General features: G+C 45.6%; 1 protein-coding gene across 4 annotated transcripts in view; it reads right to left on the reverse strand.

Moving 5' to 3' along the window:
- Positions 1-19481, reverse strand: part of PAK1 (p21 (RAC1) activated kinase 1) — a 120228-nt gene that overhangs the window by 72205 nt on the left and 28542 nt on the right. For 3 of the 4 annotated variants that reach the window (XM_068266731.1, XM_068266733.1, XM_068266734.1), the window contains one exon: positions 64-273. In XM_068266731.1, the coding sequence (XP_068122832.1) occupies positions 64-250 (187 nt within the window). In that variant the 5' untranslated portion in view covers positions 251-273. Of the gene's footprint in view, positions 1-63; positions 274-6955; positions 7043-19481 lie in introns of all 4 variants that reach the window. The other variant, XM_068266732.1, reaches the window with a different exon arrangement.

Genomic DNA, 19481 nt, shown 5'->3' on the forward strand with positions numbered 1-19481 from the left:
TTTTTCGCAATCGTGGTCCTTTAAGTAAGAGCTTATCAATAATCTAGTATGGTAATGTCTTACTTTTGTCGCTAGCTCCTGGGATCATGTAGCGCAGGACATTTTTCTTCTTCTCTGGGTTCGGAGGCAGCGGTTTGGAGCCGTGGTTTACTGCGTTGTATTCCTTGGCATTAGACCCAATCAGAGTGCTGGTGTGCCTCAGGGGAGGAGCTGGCGGCCGGTCATCAACATCCAGAGCGCTGTCCGACATCCTCTACAGCACCGACTCCGCTCCTGCATCAGGGCAGAGGAGAGCGTGTTAGACTAAAGACTGACAGTTGTAGTTTAAAGAGCAAATAAACCAAGAGTGGAACAAGGCAAAAATATTACCAATCAGTGTGATCAGTGAATATAAACAGTGTATAGAAGCAAAGTGCCTAACAGAATACTCTCATTGGTCGAATGTGCTTACAACTGCAGTACAGCTTGTTTCCTCCTCTCCTTTCTTGATACACCTGCAGGGTAGTTCAGTCAGGTGTGACCATGTCACAAATGAAAAAAGAGGAACTGTTGTCAAAATAACATAATGGATAACATTGCTTTTTTTTTTTTTTTTTTTTATACAGCATTCATTTGTAAATTATTGTCAGTGATTGCCCATTGTCAAATCTTTCCTCTCACTGATTCTTAATGAAATTTATCAAAGGCAGCAACAGACTTTAGTACTGGCAGGTGATCTCCCTGGAATGTTGCTGGGATGATCAGCGGCACAAGGAAAAATTATGTTTTTAATGTTAGAGTAGTGTTACGTCTTTCCCGTGAGGGTCCGTCATCACCGTGGGGAAGTCCAATAGGGAATAATCTGTGCACAAATTATTTACTGAAGCTAACACCCTCCTTTGTTATACCAGTTTGAGTGCTAGTTGAGTAATGTTGTCCAGTTTCTGGAGCTCTGCACCAAACACGTTTATTAAAGCGCAGGAGACTTGGGTGCAGCAGTGAGCAACTTCAGTGCTGTCAGAAGACGGAGCTGAAGTTACTTTTAAAACACAATAATTCGGCCTCCAGCAATTGCTAGAAGCGGACGGCGTCCTCCGTGCCTTACAAGCTGAGCAAGGTAGCTAACTTTTTTTATTTTATTTTTTTATGGACTTGGCCTCGTAAGTCCTTTAATGAAATGTGATACCATTTATGGTCAGCGGCACAAGGAAAAATTATGTTTTTAATGTTAGAGTAGTGTTAGGTCTTCCCCGTGAGGGTCCGTCATCGCCGTGGGGAAGTCCAATAAGGAATAATCCTGCACAAATTATTTACTGAAGCTAACACCCTCCTTTGTTATACCTGTTTGAGTGCTAGTTGCGTAATGTTGTCCAATTTCTGGAGCTCTGCACATCCATGCAGATAAATCATTCGGGTACAGCCTCTGTATGAAAGCGCTGCCATGTCTCCCAATGTGTTAAGGTGGCCATACACTGATAGATTTGCAGCAGATTCGACCATCAGATAGATTTCTGTCACATGCCAAATAAACAGCCTAGGTTAAGCCTTAGTGGAAGGGCGGGGCTACATACCATGATACAGCAATATATAAGGAGGGTTTTGGATGCTGAAACCAGGTTATTTAATAAGGAGTGGATATCCTCAATAACTGCATTCTACTATGTGTCATTATGGGTCCTCTTTAATGAATAGACTACATTTCACAGTATCCCTGTGTTATAATTTAAGTAGGCCTCAGTTACTTGGCCTGAGTTTTATGTAAAAGGCTTGTCCGCAGTGTATGCCTTTAAAATCAATAGAGGTTTTGTGATGCAGGCAGAGGCATCTCAGGGTCTGCGTGTAGCAGAGGATACACGCAGATACTGAGAGCATGTTCCTAAAAGAAGGCCATCGGCCTACTCTGACCTCCACGTACGCCACAGGAACAGTAAACATCGGCCATATTTACTAAACATCCACATTCCTGCATTTAGGTCAAATGCCTCATTGATTATTAATCAAGTAGGTGGGTATGATGACACCACGAGTGGGTCCACCAATAATCTGATCTGGCGAAGATGATGTCATATTTAACTCTTTTCTAGTCGGTATTAAACCCGGAGTGAGCGATGGAGAGAGCATTCTGCTTCTTCCTTCCGCACTAGCTCGCAAGGCCGACTGGGACCTCTAAGCATGTTCTTCCTTTCTGTAATCTGATATAATGTATGCTGTACATAGGTAGTTTAGTGTAACGTAGTTAGGAAGAAGGTACCTGATTGACTTCAGCAGGGAGTCTAATCACGAGCTTGTAACGCAACATGAAGATTGGCATGGCTAGGATATGATTAATGTATCTATCTGTATTCCTGTTTCCTGAATAAATAACGTAATCATTGAAGAAGCCTGAGAAAGTCTATCTCCTGTTTGCTGTGTGGAGAGTCAAGTGATCTCACAGTCGGTGAGACGGTGGTGTCGAAGCAAGGTGATATAAGAACAGTTTATAACAGTGGTGCTGAAACCCTTCCCTGCCTAGCAAAACAGGCAGACGGGGCCGGGGCCGAAGTAGTTTTCAAGATATTCCACAGCAAAACAAGCGGAATAGACGCGGACTGTTAAGCTTATCAAGCTGAGACTGATAAGCTGGTGTGAGTGTGTGGGAGCCGAGCACACGGGCTGCAATTCGAGGAAACCAGCGGCGAAACTCGTGGATGTTAAACTTTGACTGAAAGTGCACGCAGTCATAGCCTAAACCGGATCGCAGGTGACTGGAAGGCTCCGAGGCCGACTGGCAGCTGCCGCTGGAGATCGATCCGCTGAGCCAGTGTGGGTACACAGAGATGACGCTCAGTAGTTCCAGGGATCCACTCAGTTTCGTGGAGTTGCCAAAAGCTGGTCGAATTGGCAGGCGTACGAAGTCCTCTCAGGCAAGTATGATTTACGTTGTTATATGGTGTTATCTGTGTTGTATTTGGTGTTATAACAAGGAGAGGATAATGTGGTCATATGTACATTCTGTGTTAATTGCAGCGTGGAGGCTGCGTGCTTCATTTTTTTCTTTTTTTGTTCCTCCTTCTATGTTGGTTTTGTTTGTTTTTTTTCTCCCCGTCCAGAGACTGGGAGTGATGCCAGCTGTGTTTTAGCCTAGCAGAGAGCGCCCCGCGGAAGAGATGGGGGGGGGGGCAGCTGTCGAGCAGGTGGAGGGGAGAGGAGAGGGGAGAGAAGAAAGAGAGAGATAGCTGAGTAGACAGGAGAGGGGAGTTGAGACAGTTGTAAAACTTAGAAGTACGTTTTTTTCTTCGGTGAGCTGGCGTTTTTCCAGAGCCGATCAGCGTGTTTTTTTTCCTCTCTGTCCGTAGTGGATAGCGTAGTGAGAGGTGCAAGCTTATCTAGTTCCAGTCAGGGCCGCTAAAAGTTCTAAATGTATATATAGGTTTAATGTTGTAGTCATGTCAGACTGATAAATGTGCGTCTCAGAAGTATTAGCTGTTAATATGGTTTAGAGTTACGCTGTGCGTTTGAGTAGTTCTGGGTTATGGCGGAGATATGCTGCAGATGATTTGTGAGGAGAGAGAGGTTTCTACGTTCCTGGGTGATGCTAAGATGTAAAATATTTAGCATTGCAGCTGTGACGCGGTTTGTCTCAAGTTTGGCAAGCATCCCAGAGAGTATAGGTGGCAGAAGGCTGACTCTCGGTAAAATGTATCGATGCTGTGTGTAACTATGCATAAAAATGTATGTTCTGTGTGAGTTTGTTTTCTTTCCTAAAGTTATAGGATCGAGAGGCTGCTATGGGAGCAGCCATCTTAGCTGGCAGTCCAGGACTCAAAATGGCGGCAGTGGAGAGGGCCCGCCCCCAAGAGTCATGGCCCCCACACGTCATGGCAGGGGGGAGGAGGGGCTGGGGGATCCACGTCACGTCAGGCTGTGCTCGCGGCTCCGGGCAGAGCAGCTGAAAGGGAGGGGGGTCGAAATACAGAGACATGCTACTGTGTGTCTCGGTTCTCGAAGTATTTCCCCAGAGGTTTTCCCTGGGTCCATGGAAAGGAATGCCAGGATACGTGCACCAAGCTATTACTGTAAGATTAGCAGGAGCACGGATAGAAAGAGTGTCCCAGCTAGGTGCAGGGACACACGTAGCAGTGCAGGTCAGGAAAGTGTCTGTACTGAGTTGCTTACGGGATTATTCCTGTAAGTGGGGCACCTTAATGGGTGGTGCAGCATGAGTTCCCAATAGAAGGAAAGGGGGACAGTGCATCAGGGGGGTGCCGGAGGTGGAAAAAAGGGAGTTGACCAATCCGGGTTTCCGTCGCCGCTGCTGCAGAGCGGTAACGTTTTTTTCCGGTTTTTGTCGTGGACAGGGCCAGAGCTTGACTGAGAGGTCTATGCTGGGCTGGGGCTGTTTTTGTGCGTTTTTTTTTCGTCCACTGATTGGTCAAATATGTTTTTTCCAGCTCCTATCAATTGTAGCACAAAGAACAAGAACTGACAGCAGGTCATGGGGCAATTATACAGATGATAGAATTGCCATGTACAGAGTGACAGTGTATCAGTACGCTGTTTGCCATGTGACTACCTACCATGTGGGCATTCAGGGATCTGCATACAGGCATGTGACACTGGTATGCTTAGCCCTGCACCCTGTGTAGTTTAAGTGCAAAGTGCTCCTTCCTATAGGGAGGCAGCCGTTTTTTTTGGTAGTCTAGGTAGTGGCACGGCAAACATTGATCAGAGGGTACAACACACAGAACTTCTAGCAGAGCTGGTATCGCGATGAAGTTCTAGATAAGTAAATGCGATAATGAGTAAGAGCATTGCAGGCTCACCTGCAAAGCAGCATCAGGTGTGGCATCCGTAATCTGTGCATGCGACGGCCGCGCATGGACAGATAAGGGGGGATGTGGAGTGAGCTGCAATGAGGTGAGAGCTTTCAAAGGTGAAGCCCGCGGGAGCATATTTTAAACAGGTAAGTACTGAGGATAGTACTGAGGTAGGGGGGTGAAGTTTAACTCCAATCTACCAATAAGAATAAACAGAGTTCATGAGAACCATAGAGCAACGAGATCAATTACGATATATATATTGATCAATTTCAAGTGTACAGAGTACAAGCCGCAGGGCGAATCCCAAATCATTAATAAGAATTGATTTGTTTGTATTTCGATTTCAGGAGTTGGGCAATATGGAATCGAGACAGCTGCAGTGCTGGCAGCAAAGCTGGAGATGTCAGTCGGATAAGCGAAAGGTTCCAGATGCCAATCTAAGTTTGGAGAAACACGAGATTCCTGAAATTGGAAAGAGACTAAAACACGAGATTCCTGAAATTGGAAAGAGACTAAAAACCGAGGTTCCTGAGATCGGAAAACGTCTAAAAAAAACTGACTGAGCAAAGCATAGTGCAAATTGTCAATGTTTTTCTTTCCCAAGGTGGTGCTTGTATAATGAAGAGTACCGTGCTGATGGTGATCCTAGGTTGCCATTCCGTCCTAGGAGAACGAAGAGAGGACATTCTCATGTATAATAAGGAGTTAATGAGAACACAAGTGCCAGGTGCAGACAAATTTCATGGGACAATGTGGGTGAAAGGTCTAAAAGGTCAGGTGTGCTGGCAGGGTGACTGGAAAGGCAGTGTAAATCTGCTATTGAAGGTCACACTCCCAGAATCGATGCACCGATCCAAAGGTTTGTTAAAAGGTACATTGCAGTACAATGGGTACATGCAAAAGGTGGAGTGTGTGATTCAGGGGTACCTTGTCTTGGTTATGCAGAGTGAGATGGTTCCAGATTGGAGAGGAACGAGCAGGAGGCGTCAATTCTCTTACCAGAGAGACGCAGGGGACAACATCACACTCTGGAGCTACCAACAGAGAGTGCCTCTGAAACAACTATACACACGTAAAGGCTGGAAAGCCGAGGGTTGGTGGTTCTCGAAACAAGAAGTAAAAATCGAGATCAAGCCACATTTCCAGGTGACAAAGAGGGTGGGGAGAGTGGTCCCGGGGGAGGGAACGCCAACACAGGGAACCCCATTCACACCACACGGGTCACAACAGGGGACGATATTACACAGTCCATATGCAGCAGCTTATCCTCATGATAGTTGGGTAAGTGAAGAGGTACTCTTAATTGAAAAATTGCAGAGAGTACAGTCTTCCCGACCTCAGGTACATATTGTGCCTCGGGACATAAGGGGGGAAGAGGTCCAATCAGGACAGTTGGGGACATATGTTGTCAGGGAGATGCTAAAAGATCCTGTGCAACTGAGATTGGACAAGGGGAGGTATATCGATTTTTCTGGAGAAGGATCTTTTGCATGGCAGCTTCGAGATGTTTGGGTGAACAAATGGAAACGGTGCAAGATTCCTTTAGGCACCGCCACTTCCTTAGTTCCCACCTCAACCCGTGTCTTACACCAGGACCTGAGAGGTCAACCTTTTTTGGTGCTAGACGGGGAGGTGAAACAAGTAGAGTTGTCCTCATGCGGGCAATTCTCACAGAGGTACCTGTGTTGGCCGGGGCCAGCCAAATTTAGTGAAGAAGCCTGCGGGCTCAAGAACGCAGGAGGCGAGGCTACCATTCAAAAGATCCACCCTGAAGCCCAACCGATAGTTCCGGTGGCTGAAGGAAAGGTTTGTTTTTTTAACATAAGTTCTAATGATACATTCAAGGTATATTCTCATAATTGTTCCAATAAGGGGGAGTTTCCAAGGGAAACATATTGGGTGAATGGAGATCCCATATGGATCCTGTCATCCAGGTTGGATGACGTTGTTTCTCAAATTGTTCAGAGAACTCTAAAGTGCAAAGTTTCACGGGTAGTTCCCGTCCTGAAAGAGAACACGACATGGGACAAAGGGGAACAGGGTTTGATCCAAGACGACCACATTTTGTTACAAAGGTTAAACAAACAGTACACTAAGTTAGAGGTAAGATTTCACCATGATACAGGTGATCTTAACGAGGTAGAACACAAAAATAAGCAGGTGAGTGCCAGTCTGACCTGGTGGACAAAGGTTCCGGTGATGTTCCAGGGACACTCGGACTGGGCCTCTGCAGTTCCGAAGTTTTTTCTACACCCACTGGTCGTCTGGATGGGGATGACAACGTTAGGCATCATTATCCAGGTGAGGTTGCGTGTTAAAATTACGTAAAACAAATTAACCTGGTCCAGAGATTGGTGCCTCATAAACAATCTCCTGAACCAATATTTTCAAATTAAGAGATATACAGGGTTACGGGTATAGGTTTAGTAGTACCTGTGATGGAGCTGATTGTATAAAGGTGTTCTTTTAGAAGGCACCTGGCACTGCTCCCTTGAGTAACAACCAAACGAGTTTCACTTTTCTGTGGTCATGCAAGTTTGTGAGGGATACGCAAGTGACGCAAATGCTGAGCATGTGGTATAGAGGGACTTAGAAGTAGGGCATCCCCAGAGAGCCTGGTTACAGGAAGACCAAGAGGTCTTGCTCTCTCTCTTCCAGGAGTAACCGCCTAGAGCAGAGAAGTTGTGTGAGCACGAACATCGAAAAGTGAAACCTAAAAGAAAGAAACCAGGTACTGGGAGGTTCAGACGCTGGGATCTGCGGGTCAAGCCGTTTTAGGGGGGATTGTTATAATTTAAGTGGCCTCAGTTACTTGGCCTGAGTTTTATGTAAAAGGCTTGTCCGCAGTGTATGCCTTTAAAATCAATAGAGGTTTTGTGATGCAGGCAGAGGCATCTCAGGGTCTGCGTGTAGCAGAGGATACACGCAGAAACTGAGAACATGTTCCTAAAAGAAGGCCATCGGCCTACTCTGACCTCCACGTACGCCACAGGAACAGTAAACATCGGCCATATTTACTAAACATCCACATTCCTGCATTTAGGTCAAATGCCTCATTGATTATTAATCAAGTAGGTGGGTATGATGACACCACGAGTGGGTCCACCAATAATCTGATCTAGGGGGTGGCGAAGATGATGTCATATTTAACTCTTTCCTAGTCGGTATTAAACCCGGAGTGAGCGATGGAGAGAGCATTCTGCTTCTTCCTTCCGCACTAGCTCGGCCGACTGGGACCTCTAAGCATGTTCTTCCTTTCTGTAATCTGATATAATGTATGCTGTACATAGGTAGTTTAGTGTAACGTAGTTAGGAAGAAGGTACCTGATTGACTTCAGCAGGGAGTCTAATTACGAGCTTGTAACGCAACATGAAGATTGGCATGGCTAGGATATGATGAATGTATCTATCTGTATTCCTGTTTCCTGAATAAATAACGTAAGCATTGAAGAAGCCTGAGAAAGTCTATCTCCTGTTTGCTGTGTGGAGAGTCAAGTGATCTCACAGTCGGTGAGACGGTGGTATCGAAGCAAGGTGATAAGAACAGTTTATAACACCCTGCATTCATTTACCAAGCCAGCGTCAACAACTCTGTAGTTCACAGGAAGTAGGTGTGCCCAATTGTAAGACCTCTACTTAGTACTTGGTAGAATGAAACAGGAAGGGGAGATCTTAAAGGGAAGGTTCAGGGAAACCTTTAAAAAAATAAAAATCCATATCCACTTACCTGGGGCTTCCTCCAGCCCGTGGCAGGCAGGAGGTGCCCTCGCCGCCGCTCCAGAGGCTTCCGGTCGTCTTCGGTGGCTGACCCGACCTGGCCAGGCCGGCTGCCAGGTCGGGCTCTTCTGCGCTCCAAGGATGGGCTCTTCTGCGTCCAACGCGGGCGCGCTGACGTCATCGGACGTCCTTCGGGCTGTACCGCGCAGGCGCAGAACTACTGACGCAGAAGAGCCCGTCCTTGGAGCGCAGAAGAGCCCGACCTGGCAGCCGGCCTGGCCAGGTCGGGTCGGCCACCGAAGACGACCGGAAGCCTCTGGAGCGGCGGCGAGGGCACCTCCTGCCTGCCACAGGCTGGAGGAAGCCCCAGGTAAGTGGATATGGATTTTTATTTTTTTAAAGGTTTCCCTGAACCTTCCCTTTAAAGGGAACCTGAAGTGAGAGGGATATGGATGCTGCCATATTTATTTCCTTTTAAAGGGAACCTAAACTGAATAGGATATGGATTTTTCATTTTAAATCAATACCAGTTGCCGGACTCTCCTGCTGATCCTGTATCTCTAATACTTTTAGCCACAGCCCCTCAACAAGCATGCAGATCAGGTGTTCTGACTGAAGTCAGACTGGATTAGCTGCATGCTTGTTTCAGGTGTGTGGTTCAGCAACTACTGCAGCCAAAAAGATAAGCAGGACTGCCAAACAAATTGTAATGTTTTAAAGGAAACATCCATATCCCCCTCAGTTTAGGTTCCCTTTAAACAATACCAGTTGCCTGGTTGTCCAGCTGATCCTCTGTGTCGAATGCTTTAAATAATAATAATAATAATAATAATAATAATAATAATCCAAACATGTGTATAGCGCTTTTCTCCTGTCTGACTCAAAGCGCTCAAGAGCTGCAGCCACTGGGACGTGCTCAAGAGGCCACCCTGCAGTGTTAGGAAGTCTTGCCCTAGGACTCCTTACTGAATAGGTACTGACCCTAGCCAGGATTCGAACCCTGGTCTCCCAAGACAGTACCCTTAAAGAGACACTGAAGTCTTAAAAATCCTGTTTTTATTACAAAATCCTGTTTATTATGTCAGCCCTAACTAAACCGACGCATCCCTGCCGCCGTAATCTAAATCCCCCCTAACTCCTCCCTCTCACCCACAAAATCCACGATTTTCTTGGTCTTGGATTTTGCTGCTATGGGAGGCAGAGCTATAAGCCGCAGCTCTGCCTCTATGCACCGTCTATCAGCAGCGGATCTCCGCCTCTCCCCCGCCCCTCCCAGTAAAGGAAGACTGAGAGGGGCAGGGAAGAGGCGGCTATCCGGGCTGACAGACGCGCTGAGAGGCAGAGCTGCGGCTCATAGCTCTGCCTCTCATGGAAGCGCTGCCCGGACTGCAGCCACGGGGATGCGGTGGTTTAGGGAGGGCCGACATGATAAACAGGATTTTGTAATAAAAACAGGATTTTTAAAGACTTCAGAGTCTCTTTATTCAGTACTCTATCCAGCATTTAGTCAAAGACCCTGAACAAAACCTGATTAGTTCCCTGAAGTTCTGTTTTTGGTGGTGCAGCAGTGGCGCGTCCGACCGCTACCGCCAGTTTGCAGTGTGAAACCGGCCACAGTGGAAACGGTCCCTAGCGTGACCGTATCGGCTAAATTAATCACTAATGATTCTAAAGGCTTCAATACACTAACTGACTTCACAATCATTTCTGCAAAAACATTCAAATGACAATTATAAACTAGGGCCCTCTCCATCAATTTTATTAACCTATCGATCAAAATTTGCCAAGGAAAAGGTGTTCTTTTATCAATCGAACGTGGGTGGGACAAGGAGAAACCTAGCTAAAGGAGCAGGAAGGGTGGAGGGAGGAGTAATAGGAGCAGGTGGGAGGGCTGTGACAGCTGGAGCTGCCTGAATAAGGAGGAGAGAAGGTGGAGAAAGTAAATAGGGAGCTGCGGGCTGCTGTCCAACCACCAAGAACTAAAGCTTCGTATACATGCTAGATGACACTCGGCCAATAACTACCAACTCTGCTGATTATCTAGTGTGTGTACAGCGGCTCCCAATGCCACAGCCAGCGATCAGCCGAGCGGATCGAAACAGCCGATCACTGGCTGAGAGCTTTGTTCTCCTCACTAACCACGCCCACCCTGTGATGTCACAACGACGCCGCTTCATCCACCCTCCAACACCAACATATGAAAGAACAGGTCGCTAGCCTGCAGACCACATCCAGAATATGCATGCTGGTACATTAATTGGCTTCCCCCTAAAAAGGTCATAGACAATAGTAAGGACATTGTGCCTGGTACACACAATGCAATTTCCGAATTGATTATTTCTGACAGCCGATCTGATTTACGATCTTTTTTCAGATCGGTTTCGTATAGAAGTGAGCAGAAAAACAATCGGAAACCAGATTGGAAATAATAGATTCGACCATCAATTTGAAGGAAAATTGCTTCGTGTGTACTAGGCATCAGACTAGGACTATGGTAGAGACACATCAGATTGTGAGCTCCACTGATGGACAGTCAGTAACATGAGTATGGACCTTGTAAAGTGCTGAGGAAAATGTCAGTGCTATATAAATGCATTATGAAATTAAATAAGGAACAAGGAGGAAGGAGGAGAGAGTGTGTGTGTGTGTGTGGGTGTGGGTGTGTGTGCGTGCGTGTGTTGAAGGGGGGAAATTAATTAAAGGATACCTGAGGTGACATGTGAAATGATGAGATAGACATGGGTATGTACAATGCCTAGTACACAAATAACTACAGTATGCTGTGTTCCTTTTTTTCTTTCTCTGCCTGAAAGTTAAACATCAGGTATGTAAGTGGCAGTTCTTGTCTGAGTCAGAGTACAGTGTGACCCTCACTGATATGAAATTACAACTACAATGCTAGGTACACACGATCCATTTTTTCGGTCGTTTTCCGTTCAATTGATTTTCGATTCGTTTTTCCGTTTGATTTCCCGCTCGATTCTCTTATTTTTTTTTATCAATTTCCATTCACTACTATGAGAAATCGAGTGGTAAAACGATCGAAAGTAATATTGGACATGACGGAAATTATCTATCGAACCCATCTATCTAACACAACAACGCATCATGTGTACCTAGCATGAAACACTTTCCTTGCAGAAAATGGCTCCTGAGAGCAGGAAAGAGATAAAATTGGTCAATAGTTCATAGATTTTAGCTCTGGCATACTTCAATGAATGTGTCATTGAGCAAACACAATAAAAACTTAAAAAGTACGGTAGATTTAAATATACAATAAAAGCGGGGAATATCTTAAAAAGTAATTTTTAGGTGTGTGTGTGTGTGTGTGTAGGTGTGTGTGTGTAGGTGTGTGTGTAGGTGTGTGTGTGTAGATGTGTGTCTTTAGGTGTGTGTGTAGGTGTGTCTTTGTAGGTGTGTGTGTGTGTCTTTGTAGGTGTGTGTGTGTGTGTGTGTGTGTGTGTGTGTGTCTTTGTAGGTGTAGGTGTGTGTGTGTGTGTGTCTTTGTAGGTGTGTGTGTGTCTTTGTAGGTGTGTGTGTGTGTGTGTGTGTGTGTGTGTGTGTGTGTGTGTGTCTTTGTAGGTGTGTGTGTGTGTGTGTGTCTTTGTAGGTGTGTATGTGTCTTTGTAGGTGTGTGTGTGTGTATATGTGTCTTTGTAGGCGTGTGTGTCTCTGTAGGTGTGTGTGTGTGTGTGTCTTTGTAGGTGTGTGTGCGTGTGTGTCTTTGTAGGTGTGTGTGCGTGTGTGTCTTTGTAGGTGTGTGTGTGTGTATGTGTCTTTGTGTAGTGTGTGTGTGTGTGTGTGTGTGTGTGTGTGTGGTGTGTGTGTGTGTGTTGGAAGTAAAACCAAAACAGCCTTGCCAGGGTCATATTGGAGCACACGGAGAGCTGCTGTAAAGTCTGTAAATTAGCAGCTATGACTCTTGCCTGCTCCTACAGCTCACTGTAAAGTGCACCTGTGGCTAGCCCAAGGTTACCAAACACATACTCAAGAAGAGGGGGGCCTCTGGACCCTGTGATTATAGATCAGGGCTGGGTCACCTCTTCAGGAAAGAGCATGGCTGTACTGCGCTTGCACGAGAACGGCCGCACCTGCGCAGTAACCTGGAGACGTTTGTGCAAGAGTGGCTCCATGCTTCTGTGCAGCGCGGCCGCGCTCATGCATGAAGAGAAGCATGGCCCAGATCTTCTGGAGAGTCCCAGCGAGCAGCGACGAAGACATGGGAAGCCTCTACAGCACAAACTATGGCCTGCAGGCTGTATCTGGCCTGTATACGCTGTAGACGCAGCCCACTGCTGGGCGTCCGGATTACTCTCCTCCCTCTTTGCAGAGTTGACAGTGGGCTTAAAAGGAAACTTAAGTCAAAAGAAAACCCAACAGATTTTAACTTATCTGGAGCTTCTTCTAGCCCTCTGGAGTCCTCCTCATCCCCTCCGGGCAGCAGTGGTGACCCCCCCGGGCTGTCGCCGCCAGTCGGTAGCTACTGTGCACGCTCTGCCCCTAGCCGCGCGCACCCCGGTCACGGGAAATGTAAGTCTATAGGTGATGCATGTAATGCAATGGAGTGGATTAACAGGAATCGCGGGGGGGGGGGGGGGGCGTGCTATGCATATGACCTGTCAGCACACTCTGACGCAGGGTCATGTTTGTCATTTATTGCGTTGCGGTGGGATGCGGTAGGGACATTGCCTCCCCGTTGCAACGCAAAAAAAAAAAAAAAATAGGTGTAGAACTAGCCTCAACCTTACTGTTCTATTAGCTTTATTTCACACAGAAATATATTTGTTGTCATTTCATCAAAGATTTAAAGGTCCACAAATGTGTGGCTAAACAACAAATGTTATCGCAACGGAACTCTAGTGAAGTGATAAACTTAAAGGTGGCCACTAATGATACATTTTCCTGAACAATTGATTACGAACAATTCTTTGTAGGAATGATCGTAAATGATTGTTTCTGACCACTAATGGACATAAATTTCCTAACCAATCCGATCAGATTGACGGGTTCGAAACCAAAATTCGGATCAATTTCATTCATCTGATCGGATTGGTTAGGAGATTTTTGTCCATTAGTGGTCTCAAACGTTTACGATCATTCATACAAAGAATCATTTGTCATCGATTCTTTGGAAAATTGTATCATTAGTGGCCACCTTAATGTCAGTCTTTAAACATGTTATTCCCACAAATCTGAGTTCTGAGAGATTCATTTGTTCTAGTAATACAAATCTTTGTTTAAAACCAGTGCAGGGTGATAAATACTGCAACGTCTTAATATGGTCGGGGGAGGAACTGATGAAATGGCCCTAAGTGATTTGTAGCTTATAAAATATTAAAAGGATAATGCCGTCCGTGATGAAGGGACCCCAGGGGTTTGGCCCAGGCCCCCCCTCCGCCCCTCACGCCTGCAGAGGAGTTTGTGCCGCACCCTCTGGGACAGCAGATGGTAGATGCCCAATGAGGGAATTACTACAAGACACCAATTAGCATGTAAAAAGGTGACCAGGAGGGTGTCTGTGAGGGAATCACCTGGTCTCTGTTCCCGGAGGAAGGACATCAGCTGCGCGCACGGAGCAGAAGAGAGAGACACAGAACGGCAGCAATTCCCCGCTTACAGAAAGAATGCAATATAAATAAATAATACTTCCCCCAATTTCCTCCAGCGTACCATTAACTGCCCTGACAGCTCCATCCATCCAACGCTTCTGTCACATAGGAATATGGAAGCTGCCATTGCTGACTTGTTTATATAAATAAAGCCATGTGCCTGCCGGTCGTGCGGATTCTCCAGTTTTAAGGCTCAGTCTCCACAGCAGGCTGGCAGATGGATTTTCACATCCTCTTTGCCACCTGTCAGCACCTCCCGTGTGTGTGGGCAACGTTCGCACCAGTGGTGAATGTAGCAGCCTACCCACTCTCCGATACATTGGCCTCAATTCACTAAGCTTTATCAAACACTTGACTGAACGTTTGATAATTTACCTCATGGGTAAAATCTCATTTTGAATTCACTAAGGTGTTATAGATTTGTTGAACGTTTTATTGATAAAACATTAGATAAATATGCTATATATAAATGCTAAATAATAATAATAAATAATAAGGGGGGTCTTAGGGTTAGGCACCAGCAGGGGTGGTTAGGGTTAGGCACCAGCAGGGGGGGTTAGGGACCACCACGGGGGGGGGGGGGGTTAGGGTTAGGCACCACCACCCACCGGGGGGGGGGGGTTAGACACCACCATGGGGGGGGGGGGGGTTAGGCACTAGCAGAGGGGATTAGGGTTAGGCACCACTAGAGGGGTCGGGGTTAGGCACCACTAGGGGGGAAGGGGGTAGGGTTAGGCACCAGCAGGGGGTGTTGGGGTTAGGCACCACCAGGGGGAAGGGGGTTAGGGTTAGGCACCAGCAGGGGGGGTTAGGGTCAGGCACCACCACGGGGTGGGGGGGTGGTAGGGTTAGGCACTAGCAGGGGGGGTTAGGGTTAGGCACCACTAGAGGGGTTAGGGTTAGGCACCACCAGGGGGGAAGGGGGTTAGGGATCGGTAGTAGAGAGTTCTGTGTAAGAGTAGGGTTAGGTTCAGCCATAGTAAAATATTGGTATATAGATCGATATTTTACTAGCGGAATCCAGCAGTAAAATATCGATAATATAATACGTAGCTTAGGTAGGCCCTCATATGATACATGGATACGGTCAGATTGTGCAAGATTCAAGCACTTTATGGTCAGCGTATAAACGAAATTACTTGTTTACTGATAAATTTCATGAACAATCAAATTGATCAGATTTTTATGATTGAATTGTACAGAAAACCACACCGTATGAGTTCTGATAAAGTGCGATATCAAAACAAACTTACACGCATTGAGTTTACCGCATAACGCTTACATTAACAGTACAGTGAAACATACTTCTCATTCACTGTATGGTTTACTGTATGCGACACAATGCACAGGTAACAGGCTGCTACAGGGAGCGCAAAGCAATGCTCACTGTAAAACTTCTTTCAGGCAGGAAAGGAAAAGAAGAAACAGCCTATTTATCTGCATGCTCAGCACTGTACATACACAAGTCTACCTCATCCTGTCACCTCGGGTAACCATAAGTACACTAACACTTTGCAACAAAGCAGTTGGCCACACACGCTAGATCTGCATACTTGGGGCTCTGCAGGAGATCAGGGGAAGGGGAAAGCGAGGAATGTAGCACATACACACAACGGACCACCTGCCGGCCTGCAGCACACAGATAAACACACTGATCACACTACATGTTTTACATGTTTAAGATTCAGACAGACTACTGTCGCCTGAAAGTATGTGATTACATCGGGTGGCAATCCCATGTCTGGAGAGGCATCCCTCTTCATCTGATGGCAGGACATTAGACTATGGCAGAGAATAGATTGTGAGCTCCTCTGAGGACTGTGACTATGTACTCTATAACATTGCTGCTGAAGATGCCAGTGCCATATGAATGCATATAAATGATGGTAGGACATTAGACTATGGTAAGGATTAGCTTGTGAGCTCCTCTGAGGACAGTCAGTGACATGACTATGCTCTGTCAAGTGCTGCAGAAGATGTCAGCGCTATATAAATACATAATAATAATATGGTAGGATATTATACTATGACTATGGTAGGGATTAGACTGTGAGCTCCTCTGAGGACAGTCAGTGACATGGCTATGCTCTGTCAAGTGCTGCAGAAGATGTCAGCGCTATATAAATACATAATAATAATAATATGGTAGGATATTATACTATGACTATGGTAGGATTAGATTGTGGGCTCCTCTGAGGACAGTCAGTGACATGACTATGTATTCTGTAATGTGCTGCAGATGATGTCAGTACTTTATGAATAAATGATACAGCCAAATTTATAAAAACAGGATTTTAGCTGCATTATAATTGTAAAGCACAGAATGCTTGATTTTGTCAGTCTGCTGTCAGATTGTGTGATTTGATTTTGTTGTGGAGTTTCCATATTCAAAGAAGATCCAACAGGCAAATCTGATTTAAATACAGCTGCAGCCTACACTCCTGTTTAGTATATTTGCATTTGCGTAAGGAGCCCTCTATGAAGAAACAGACACCCTTTAAAGTTAAAATTCCTATTTTGTCAAGTTAAAAAAAAAAATCCCATCGTTGTAAGAATTAATTGGACCACTTCATTTAAAGGACACCCGAAGCGAAAATAAACTAATGAAATAAACAATTGTATTTATCTTCCTTCTCCTAAAAATGACTTTTTAAGATATTCCAGAGTTTTATTTTATTTTTAAATCTACTTTTTAAGTTTTAACTGTTGTATTGTTTTTGCTCAATGACACATTCACTGAAGTATGTCAGAGCTAAAATCTATGAACTATTGAACCTTTTTATCTCTTTCCTGCTCTCAGAAGCCATTTTCTGCTAGGAAAGTGTTTTATAGTTGGAATTTCTTATCAGTGAGGGTCACACCTTAGTCACTTCCTGTCTGTCAGGACTGAGTCAGCCACTTACATACCTGATATTTAACTCTTTCAGGCAGAGAAAGAAAAAAAAAGGAACACAGCATAGTTATTAGTGTGTTTGGCACTTTACATACCTATGTCTATCTCATCATGTCACACGTCACTTCGGGTATCCTTTAAGTTTGTTTACCTTTTCTGCACAGACATCTCATTGCATTTCTAACAGACTGTTGAATGAGAGTCAAAGTTTGCTGGTGATTGTTGAATTAGTCAAGCTGTTGAAAAGGAGCAACAAGGACTCTCCCTAATAACTCCTGGAAGAAGATGGGACCCTCTGGGTTGTACGTACTCCAAAGTGTAAAACACCATGCTTGAGAAGCAATGGAATTTGTGGTGATAGTCAGCAGACTGCAAAGTGAAATGGGCCAATCTCTAAAAATCAGTTAAAGTGGACCTGAACTCTTGCACAGGAAAGAAGGAAAACCTAGAGAAATGCACCCTGTATGTATTTAGAGAGTTTAGCCTGTCTAATTCCAACTCAGAGCAGCTAATTTGTAAAAAACAGATCTTAACCCTATGGCCTGGGGCACACCAGAGGAGTTTTTCTGAGCGTTTTGAGTTTTTAAATCTGCTGCTAATGTTATCCTATGTGTCTGTGCACACTGGAGCAATGAGGTTTTGTAAAAAACCCCATAGCATTACATTGGGAAGAGCTTTTAGAGGTTTCAAAAGCTCTTCCCAATGTAATGCTATGGTTTTTTTTACAAAACCTCATTGCTCCAGTGTGCAGACACATAGGATAACATTAGCAGCAGATTTAAAAACTCAAAACGCTCAGAAAAACTCCTTTGGTGTGCACCAGGCCTATATCTGCTTCCATGGAAGCAGGAGGTAGACACACTGCAGATTTAGTGCAGGATTTGTATCAGCTGTAACAAATAAATATTTTTCTTTAACCTCCTTGGCGGTAACCCCGTGTGTGACACGGGGTAAGCCGCCGGAGGGTACCGCTCAGGCCCTGCTGGGCCGATTTTCATAATTTTTTTTTTGCTGGACACAGCTAGCACTTTGCTAGCTGCGCCAGCACCCCGATTGCCGCCGCCGCGCGCCCGATTGCCGCTATCCGGTGCGGCGCGCGCCCCCCCCAGACCCCTGCACTGCCTGGCCAATCAGTGCCAGGCAGCGCCAAGGGGTGGATCGGGTCTCCCAATGACGTCCGCCCCGTCGCCATGGCGACGGGGGAAGCCCTCCAGGAAATCCCGTTCTTTGAACGGGATTTCCTGATCACCTATCGCCGGAGGCGATCGGGGGGGATGCCGCTGAGCAGCGGCTATCATGTAGCGAGCCCTGGGCTCGCTACATGATTTAAAAAAAAAAAAAAAAAAACTGCTGCGCTGCTCCCTGGCGGTATTTTTCATACCGCCAGGGGGGTTAAAGGTAATTATGCTGTTGCTTATCTTTTAGAGCAGAGAGGAGATTCCGAGTTCAGGTCCTCTTTGAGATGCCCAGACACGTTAAAATTAAATAGTTACCGTAGATTTTCCCTTTTATTCGACCAAAACAATTGAATACAGAATAAAATCAAAAATAATCTTTTTTTTCAATTGATTAAGAGAAAACAAATCGATTTTTAAGTTTTTTTAGATAAAAATCTGATCGGATGTATTGGAAACATCAGGGTAATTACTTTGAAAATTGAATGATCTATGGTAGGTTTGATAAAAGAATCTGATAGATCAAAATCTTATTAAAATAAAAAAATTAAAAAGGTAATGGGAATCTGAAAAAAAAAAAATCAAACAGATACTTACCTAATGAGCCTTTCCTCCTCTCACGGTCCCCTCGTTGCAGCGCTGGCCCCGCCAGAGGAGGCTTCAGAAGTCTCCGAGTGCTCAACCGCGAGAAAGCGTGCTCCTGACGGAAACCGAAACCTCCGGTGGCGGCAGAGAGCAGTATAAGGCCCCGTTCACACCTAAAATCGCAAAATGCTAGCGATTACCGCTAGCGTTTTGCAGTGGCGATTTTGCTGCGATTAACGCGGAAAAATCATTAGTAGCATTTTGGGAGCAATTGCGATTAGCGGCTCTATACATGCTAGCCGTGATTGCTCAAGAATCGCCGCCAAAACGCTGCAGGTAACGCATTTGCAATGTGCTAATAGATTTTAAAAATCGCTAGCGGTTTGCGGTGAGCAGGGATCGCACATTCCCGCTCAGATGTGAACTTAGACTGATCTGGTGAATAATGCTATCGGGGTGACAGCGCTGGACCGAGGGATCCGTTAGAGGAACAGGAAGGCTCTATGGGACCCAGAGTCTTCTCCTCTCATTAGGTAAGTATCAGTTTGATGTTTTATTTCATTTTTTACAGGTTCTCATTAGCTTTAAAGAGTACAGGTACAAGACATCAGATACGTACCTAAAGAGAGGGAAGCCTCAGGATCCTTCTGCGTTGTCCCCCGGTTGCTGAGAGTGCCCCCCCCCCCCCCCCGAAGATTAGCAACAATGCATTCACGCTAATCCT

This window comes from Hyperolius riggenbachi, chromosome 2, assembly GCF_040937935.1.
Source record: "Hyperolius riggenbachi isolate aHypRig1 chromosome 2, aHypRig1.pri, whole genome shotgun sequence".
NCBI classification, from domain to species: Eukaryota; Metazoa; Chordata; class Amphibia; order Anura; family Hyperoliidae; genus Hyperolius; species Hyperolius riggenbachi.